Source organism: Ursus arctos, unplaced genomic scaffold (assembly GCF_023065955.2).
Source record: "Ursus arctos isolate Adak ecotype North America unplaced genomic scaffold, UrsArc2.0 scaffold_14, whole genome shotgun sequence".
Lineage (NCBI taxonomy): Eukaryota > Metazoa > Chordata > Mammalia > Carnivora > Ursidae > Ursus > Ursus arctos.
In genome coordinates this window covers 67,200,583-67,210,269 of record NW_026622808.1, presented here as the reverse complement: position 1 = coordinate 67,210,269, position 9,687 = coordinate 67,200,583, and the positions used below count along the sequence as shown (strand labels likewise).

The 9,687-nt window shown below is 43.2% G+C and overlaps 1 protein-coding gene across 1 annotated transcript in view; it reads left to right on the top strand.

Annotated features, from left to right (window-relative positions):
• The window catches only part of CUNH3orf20 (chromosome unknown C3orf20 homolog), a 70,331-nt gene continuing 60,644 nt past the window's right edge, over window positions 1-9,687 (top strand). The window contains exons 1-3 of the mRNA XM_026501430.4: window positions 1-1,087; window positions 1,827-1,967; window positions 8,324-8,443. Coding sequence (XP_026357215.3) covers window positions 613-1,087; window positions 1,827-1,967; window positions 8,324-8,443 — 736 coding nt within the window. The 5' untranslated portion in view covers window positions 1-612. The remainder of the gene's footprint in view (window positions 1,088-1,826; window positions 1,968-8,323; window positions 8,444-9,687) is intronic.

The following is a 9,687-nucleotide window of genomic DNA, read 5'->3' as shown; positions in this document are numbered from 1 at the left end:
TTCTGTCTGCCCTTGGATGTACATGCTGAATAATTGCATGCCCATCCTTCATCGCCACCAGGAACTGCCACGTCACCTTCCTCCAGAGAGCCAGTAACATCTTTTTGTGTTTGCAGGTTTTTATTCATAGACCACAAGCAGATCTTCCACCCCCAGGTCTCTAACTATAAAAGGTACAGTGGAACCTTTCTCCCTTCCCCATCCTTTCCGTTCCTCCAACACCCCAGGGTTCCTCCAAGAGGTACTCAGTTTGTATGACTGGGTCCCTGGAACCATTTCTGGAATCTGGTCATCCCCAAGGCCCTTCCCAAAGTAACCCAATGTGGGTTCATCTGATGCTGTCTCTGGGAAGAAAAGGGAGGAGGGACGTCCCTTTGCCCTCCTGTGTGGGGAGTGATCAATTATTTCCTTATGCTTCCTGGATAGGACCCACTGGCTCAATGACCTGTAAAGGCCATTTCAGCACTTCCATTCTGTCTGTCTCCAAGGCTTCACGTTAGGTACGATCTGTCACTCTCGTTCACCTCTCAGGGGGCTCTGACTTTCTGCAGCTACAGGTCCATCTGATCTGAGATGGACAGTATTACGTAGCAGGATGCCTACTGCAGCAACATGACCGACATCAAGAGCAACCGAGAATTGTACCAGCAGTACACAGCCTCGGCGCCCAGGCTGCTGGCCCGCATCTCCAAACTGCTCATCAGTTGCCGGACCGCAGGCATTCCTGTACCTAAGGGCATCAGGAACATCTTTGAGTTCACTTGGGAGGAGCTCACTGCTGACCCCATGTTGCCTACCCCGTCTGACATCATGGGCCTGGAGATCAGCATTGGACCCCCACCTGTGGTGCTCATGGAATTAGCCCCTGCACAGGCCCCTGTCCAGAAGAAGCCACCACCACCACCAGTACCACCACCACAGTTGCTGCCCACATCCACTGGGTCAGCCAAGTTCACCCAGTCTTCCACCCGTGGCTATCTAGCACACCCTGGCCAGGAGACCCTGCACAGATTCCAGCGGCAGTCCATCCACCTGCTGACAGAGCTGCTCACCCTGAAGATGAAGGCCATGGTGGAGTCCGTGTCTGGTAAGGCTGGCTCGCCAGATTCTTCTCCATTTTTTCTGAGCCCAGAAGGATCTGCCCAGACTGATGTGTGTGTGCACCACAGCCACCCCAGACAGGTATATAAGGATATGCTGGGGATAGGAGGCAGCCATGGGTCTGCTGTAGGAATTGAACCCCTTCCCACAACCCCCACAAGAGTCATCCTCTCACCCCTCTCTGTTCTCCAGTTTTTCCTTCCATTTTCCCAATGTTGCTGAGTCCAGACTGGAAGGTAGGCTGTGGAGAACAGTGTGAGGCCAGAGGTACTGAAGGGTGGAGTTTGAAAAAGTGATGCAGAGATGGGAGAGAGGCACCACCCAGGAGGAGGGGATAAACTGAGAGGACTGATTAGTGGTTAGCAAGACCATTCATGGTAAGGGTGTAACCCCAAGATTAAGGAGGGTAGATAAAGCCATACCAGTAATTGAGCCTTCTAGATGCTTCTAGAGCCTTCTAGATGTTATTTTACATACTAATGGCATCAGTACCCTGGCCTATGGGTAGGAAGAGAGAAGGGTAAGGGGGGCAGAGAGCAAAATGCCACCTGATAGGTCTTGAGAACTCAAGACGCTTGCATTAGGAAGATCCTCATACTTGCTTACCTTAGGGGTAGACCTTCCCTCTACCCTTATTTCCTGGGCCATTTACAGAGGTCCTTTCCTGGAAGTATTAGCCCGCCCCATGCTGGGAGGAAAATGAGTTGCTTCAATGATTCTTTTAGTAGGTGCCAATCCCCTGGACATCACAAGGCGCTTCGTGGAGGCCAGCCAGCTCCTCCACCTCAATGCCAAGGAGATGGCTTTTGACTACCTGATCGGCACAATGGGGAGAAGCAGCCAGGGTGTCGGACAGATAGGGAAAGGTGGGTACCCGAGCTTCAGCCCTTAGGTGGAAGTTCAAATAGTTCCAATAAGAATGCAAGATAGAAAGGTCAAATCCCCAGTTTAAACATTTGACATCTCCGAGAGTTGAGGTGGAGTCTCAGAGAGATTCTAGAGCAACAGAGATTCTCAAATGTTGCGGGTGAGTGTTATGAAGTGGTACAGTGCCCCTGGAGAGCAGTCTAAGGGTATCTGCAAGGTGGGAATGCTCTAGCATCTTACAGCCCAGCAATTTCTCTTCTAGGTCATTCCTAGAGCTGTGCTTTTCAAACTGTCTGTTGTGAGGGACCAATTTGTAAAATTGCCAATGTCTTGTGGATTGACCTTTTCAAAAATACGATGTCACAGCAATGTCAAATTGCCACGAAGTTTTCTAAATGTTTACTCTTAATTCTCACGCTCAATCTGGTCATGGCCTGGGGTGGATTCACAGGAATCCACTGGCCACACTTGAGAGTCACACTTGGCACACATGTGGAAGTTGTACTGAATGTTTATTGCAAAACTGTTTAGAATGGCAAAGGAAAATAAAATTGGAAGCAACCTAATTGTCCCTCAATAAGAGAAATGCAAATGATAGCCCGTTTAGACAATGGAACATAGTGAGAAGTAAAAATCAAGTACTTGTACAGCAGAGGGACTATAGACAATAATATTGTAATAGCTCTGTATGATGACCAATGTTGACTACACTTATTGTGATGAGCATTTTTAAATATATTTTTTAAAGTAATATTTACACTTGATGTGGGGCTCGAACTCATGACCCCAAGATAAGAGTCACACACTCCACCAACTAAGCCAGCAGGGCATTCCCTGGAGCATTTTTAATGTACACAAATATCGAATCACTGTACTGTACACCTGCAACTAATATAATATTGTATGCGAACTGTACTTCAATTAAAAAGAAAAAAAATTAAAAACGAAACAAGCACTAAAACACACATATCAGTATAGATAAATCTCGACGAATAGTGTAAAGCAAGTAAAAGAAAGCAAGTTTTAGAAGGACACATTTGGTGTAATACTATTTAAGTAAAATTTTTTAAAAGTAAGTAGTATATTGCATATGAGTACATTATGCAAAGTACAAGTATAAAAGCGTGAAGGGGAACGCTAGGTGCGAAGTTGGAGGAAGTGCACTCTGGAGAGAGGGGTGGAAGGGAACGGGATCTGGAAGACACAGCAATTCAGGCGCATCTAATGAATCTCTGAAGTGTGATGGATACACAAGCACAACATGTGTTGACTGCCCAAGCAGTTGAAAATCCACATGTAACTTCCGACTCCCCCAAAACTCAACTACTAAGAGCCTGCTGTTGACCAGAAGCCTTACTAATAACATCAACAGTTGATTAGCACATACTTTGTATGTGTATGTAGCATACACTGTATTCTTACAATAAAGTTAGCTAGAGAATAGAGGATGTTACTAAGAAAATCTTAAGGAAGAGAAAATACACTTGCAGTACTTAACTGTATTTATCAGAAAAAATTTGCGTCTAAGTGGACCCACATAGCTCAAACCCGTGTTGTTCAAAGGTTCATTTTTTAAAATTTTTTTTTAAAGATTTTATTTATTTATTTGACAGAGAGAGACAGCCAGTGAGAGAGGGAACACAAGCAGGGGGAGTGGGAGAGGAAGAAGCAGGCTCCTAGCGGAGGAGCCTGATATGGGGCTCGATCCCAGAACCCTGGGATCACGCCCTGAGCCGAAGGCAGTCGTTAAGCGTCCCTCAAAGGTTCATTTTGAATGCCTGAAAGTCATCCTCACTGTTAGGAGGTTTTGTGGGGAAGCGTAAAACCTTTTATCTCATAACCATTCACCCAGACCTGTTTGTCAGGATTCCCTTGATGGTCAGAGGTTCAACATCTGATAATATACATGTGCAGTACAAATAAATTGCAGGGTAAAATTGCCGTCCTTGGGGAAAAAATGAACTTCATGAAGTCAGTGGAAGTGATGTTGGGAAGCTGCTCAATTCCCACACAGAGCCTCTGATGCTGGCGCAGTGGAGCAAAACTAGTCAATTACCGGAGACAGGAAGATCGTCCGGGGCAGTGACTCCATGGAGAAAGGATGATTTCGGTATCAAAGGGTTAAAAATAAAAGCTGATAAAGCCCTTGGATATTTTTGCAAGGGCAAACATTGAGGGACTCATGTTTTATTGCTCTCGTACAACCATTCAGGAAAAAAGAAAATCACCCCACTTCAAAAAAAATGATGCAATCATTTTTATTGCTTTTAAGAATTAGTGTGTGCTTACAATACCAACAGATTTTGTTAAATGCAAGGTAAAAGAAAGTTATTTTGATAACTTTTTTTTTTGAGAGAGAGAGGGCGTGTGTGAGTGTGGGAGGAGGGTGGAGAGGGAGAGGGAGAGGGAGAGAGAATCCCAAGCAGGCTCCATGCCTAGCGCAGAGCCAGACTCAGGGCTCGATGTCATGACCATGAGATCATGAATCAAGAGTCAGACACTAAACTGACTGAGCCATTCAATGTCCCTATTTTGATAACTTTTGTTTTCTTTTTTTTTTTTAGCCTCAATCTAAGTATGCTTTTTTTTCTTTTTCCTTTTATTAAATTTCATTGTTTTTAATTTTTTAAAAATATTTTATTTTTTTATTTGAGAGAGAGAGCACACAAACAAGGGGAGGGGCAGAGAGGGGGAGAAGCAGACTCCTTGCTAAGCAGAGAGCCAAACTGGGGGCTCAGTCCCAGGACCCTGAGATCATGACCTGAGCAAAAGGCACCCGTTTAACCAACTGAGCCACCCAGGTGCCCTTTAAGTTTTTAATTTTAATTCCAGTGTAGTTAACAAAGTGTTGTATTAGCTTCAGGTGTACAATATAGTGATTCAGTAATTGTATACATTACTCAGTGCTCATCATGATAAGTGTACTGTTAACCCCCTTCACCTGTTTCATTCCCCTCTGGTGACCATCAGTGTGTTCTCTGTATTTAAGAGTCTGTTTCTTGGGGTGCCTGGGTGGCTCAGTCATTTAAGCATCTGACTCTCAATTTCAGCTCAGGGTCATGGGATTGAGCCCTGTGTTGGGCTCGGTGCTGAGAATGGAGCCTGCTTGGGGTTCTCTCTCTCTCTTCCCCTGCCCCTCCCCCTGCTTGTGTGCTCTCTCTTTCTCTCTTAAATAAATAAACAAATCTTTTTAAAAAAGATTCTGTTTCTTGGTTTGTTTCTCTCTTTTCCTTTTGTTCATTTGTTTTATTTCTTAAATTCCACATGAGTGAAATCATATGGTATTTGTCTTTCTCTAACTTATTTTGCTTAGTATAATACTCTCTAGCTCCATCCATGTTGTTGCAAATGGCAAGATTTCATTCTTTTTTATGGCTAAATAATATTCCGTTGTATGTATGTACCATGTCTTCTTTATCCATTCATCTATTGATGGCTGCTTTTGTAATTTGGCTATTGTACATAATGCTGCTATAAACTTCAGGAGGGGTGTATCCCTTTGAAATAGTGTTGTCTTGTTCTTTGGGTAAATGCTCAGTAGTGGAATTACTGGATCATACAGTAATTCTATTTTTAAGTTTTTGAGGAACATCCGTACTGTTTTCCACAGAAGCTGCACCAGTTTGCATTCCCACTAACAGTGCATGAGGGATCCTTTTTCTCCACATCCTTGCCAACACCTGTTGTTTCCTGTGTTGTGTTGTTGATTTTGGCCATTCTGACAGGTGTGAGGTGGTATCTCATTATAGTTTTGATTTGCATTCCCGTGATGATGAGTGCTGTTGAATATCTTTTCCTGTGTCTGTTAGCCATCTGGATGTCTTCTTTGGAGAAATGCCTGTTCATGTCTTCTGCCCATTTTTAAATTGGGTTGTTTGTTTTTTGGGCATTGAGTTTATTTTCCTTTTCTAAGATAAAGTTCCAATTGGACTCCCCCTTCCCACACTATTTACCATGAACTGGAGGTCTTTGTTTTAAGGGAATTTACTCTGTGCTGGTTCTGCTCAGGGTCAGCTATGCCCTGGTAACACAGGCCCTCTAACTATGCTGTAACTATTTATACAGATGGTTACTAGCATACATGGATTCCTGCACCTCATGTTCTATGTAGAGCTTAGAGATCCATTTCATTTGGGGGTGGGGGATACTGCCTGATGGTTTGTGGCATGGGGAGGAAAGTCTCACCTGGCCCAACTACTCCCCTCAGACCTGCCCATGGTGCTCTCCTACCTGAATATAGTGTTCCCTCGCCTTGAAGAGGAAATGGAAACCATTAACATTCTACCTCATAAGCATCCTTGTAGGATCACAGACTTTCACCTGTGATACAGTGGCTTCCTGCATTCCTTGTGGGTTGTGGTTAATCTAGTGGAGGAGAATTTGCAGAGATCTGAGCTGAATTCTGGACAGGCTTTGGTGATTTCTGCATCCTGCTGCATTAGGAGAGTATTCCACCACACTCACTAGGAAATCTCTCACTTTTTGGCATGTGTGTTCCAGTTGCTCCTCTTTAAACAAGACTAGAGTTTGAAAAAAAAAAAAGAATCTAACCAATAAAATATAAACGAAGGAGTGATCCATTTCTCTTGGAAAAGTATTGATCCTGGAAGGGCTTGAATTACCCCTCACAGGGCATTAAAAAGAAGATTTAAACCCTGTTGACTTATATTGCATGACTTTTGCTTTTCTGGACCATCTTATTGCATGAGGTAGACCAAAGCCGTAACTGGGTCTGGAGTAGTCTTCCCTTGAAGCTATAGTCAGAATAGTCCCCTTGCTAAGGTAGCATTTCCTTAGTGGTAAGCCTGCTTTCTGCCTTTTCTCCTTTCCAGTACATACTAGTCCTGCTGTGTCATGAAAGAAAACTAGACTGCTCCTTGATTTTTAGTTGATGGCAATATTATTAAGTAAAACATATACAAAAAAAAAAAGAAAACAAATAATCTTGCCATCTTTACATAAAGCTATTTTTCATTTTTGCAATCTCCTTTGTGGTTCTTCCGTCTGTCTCTCCCTGTCTCTGTCTCTCTTTCTCTCCATATATATTTTAACAATACTGCCATTTTCCTGTTTGTCATTTTCCTTTACTGAGACACAGATGTTTGCCAACATGGTTATATACTTTTCATAATTGTCATTTTAAGTGGATGTAGACTTTTAATGTTCATGTTCTATAATTAACCAAATGCTTCTGTTTTCAGGTTCCTTACTATTAGTATAATATGCATTGTAATATGCAACTTTAGTTTCTATTGGTTATCAAGATTGATTTCCTAGGAGAGGGATTATTGGAGCAGAAAGTCTCAGTGTGTGTACAGCTCTTGCTAAATACTATTTTCTAGATGAATTTTGCCTACACCAGCATGGTTGACCAGTTTTATCCTATCTTTATCAGTATTAGCTTTTGTTAATTTCTGCTAAGTTAGAAGGTACTGAAAGTTGTCCTGATCTCAACTTTTGGATCACTAGCAAAGGGTACTGTTTGCATGTGTGCATCATCCAGTGTGCAGTCTCTGGTTATAGTCTTTGTCTATTTAAGAGGTCAGGTTTGCCATTTTCTTTATGAATTTGAAAGAACTGTAATAAATTGCTTAACATTTCCTAACAATTTCATGCCTAACCAATGAAATGACCATATTTTGGGGAAGAATGAGCAAATGATTTGATGAGGTTTATGGGATGAGGTTTATGTAAGTGTCATCAAGATTTTCTACTAGTGATGGGGGTGCCAATTTTTTTTTAAAAACTAAGCTCCATGTCCAGCATGGAGCCCAACACAGGGCTTGAACTCATGACCCTGAGATCAAGACCTGAGCTGAGATCAAGAGTCAGATGTTTAACTGAGCCACTCAGGAGCCCCACAGGTACTAAATTTTCATTCTCAAGTGGTCAGATATCAAATGATTCTACATGAGACAGTGTGATTCTGCAAGAGACTGATCTGTTGAAGAAGCATCCGATTTCTGTGCCTTGGGTAAGGGAATAGCTGGCCCAATGTTACTCTCTCCACCTAGTGCAGCACTTATATCTGCATTTGCCCTCACAGTTATCCTGTCACCTTTTGTGCTTGCTGCTTCCTGCTCCCTGCACTTGTGTCATTTCTCTCTTAAGGAATATTGTAGGGAGGTGGGGGGTATTGTAGAAAGGAATCGCAAAGATCTCCCTTAATTACTCTGAGCCTGCTCATGCATTAACAAGTTTTTTTCTTCCAAGATCTGTTTGTTTTGTAACAACCAGGGCACTTTAGAATATCTACTGTACCATACTACAAGAACAAAAAGTCCATATTACATTTTTGGTTAAAAAAATAAAAACTGAAAAATTGAAGAAAGAATCCCTCTGTCTTCCTCTCCAGATTCCTTCATGAACACTCCAGCCATGGGAGTGAACACGCCTTACCAGCTTGTCTATGAGTCCTCTACTGGCTGTCTGAGCTTTTCCCTCTCAACTGGAAAGGAAGTCAAGAAGAAAACAGGTAATAGAGGATCCCATCAAGACCTCTTAGCCCATCTTTGGGGTGGAGCTGGAGAGCTGGATAGAGGATTCCCAGTGTAGGTTGATGAGATGGCTTGATTTCGTTTTCTGATAGGAAGGATTAATGGCCATCTTGGCTACTGGCAGAAGCTATTGACACAGATTCTGTCCCATGAAATTTGACACATCTCAACCTAGTCACTCCACAATGCAGTCTCATCATTTGAATGTTTACATGCCCTCCATTCCTGTTAATGTGATTCACATCGCATCATTTAAACATGTCCCTGATTCACCTGGGACAATATCCCTAACAAATCCACATCTCCCACTCCCTCAGTATCCTAAACTCATCCCCTCTACTCAGAGAGAGATCTGTGTTGCTCCAACTGACACAGCAAGTGGGGTAACCAGTATCTGAAGAGAGGCATTTGGATACTAGACCTAATAGAATATCCCAATTGGGCCAGTTCATGCAGGAAGAAGAGAAAGACATAGAGGGCCCTGCTATTTCCACCAAGGAAGAAACACAACAGAAAGAAAGACTTAAGTGAAAGAACAGGTGGCAGATGAGACCAAAGAGTATAGCAGCACCCGGGAAGCCAGAAGCTCAGAGGAGAAAGACGTTGGGGCTGGAGAGGACAGGGCAGGGTCTCACGGAATTTCTGGTTATCTCCCCACCCCTCTACACAACCAGCTGTGATGGCAGATGGAGGAATGGGGTAGGCAAGGAAGTACTGTATTTGCAAGGAGGTGGTGGGAGGATCATCGTAAGGTGGGAGTGCTCAAAGGCTGTCCAATTGATTCCCACAGACACTGGAGGTAAGGCCGGAAATTGAGAAGTTTGGATATTATTTCTGATCCCGCCCCGGATGGCTGTGTGATCTGCCTTCTGTCAGGCCTCATCTCCATGTCAAGCTGATCCTATATCCTTTCAGTTTGTGAACAAATGTTTAGTGAACAATTGTTAGTTGTCATTCACTGTTCTAAATTCTGGGGGTACATATATGGACTCCCAAGACAAAGGATACCTGCCCAAATGGAGCTCACTTCTTCAGCTTCCTTGCTTGGAGTTGATTCAGCTGCCCCATCTCGTTTCCCCAGTTCTTTTACTTCTGTTGATGTGCTTTCTCTCACTGCGGTTCAGTAACCCACAGCATCATTTCTAGCATCCCACTTTATGTGCTCCTGCTTTTATTATATCCACTCCTGAACTGGCCATAATTAAACACAATCCCTTTGAGA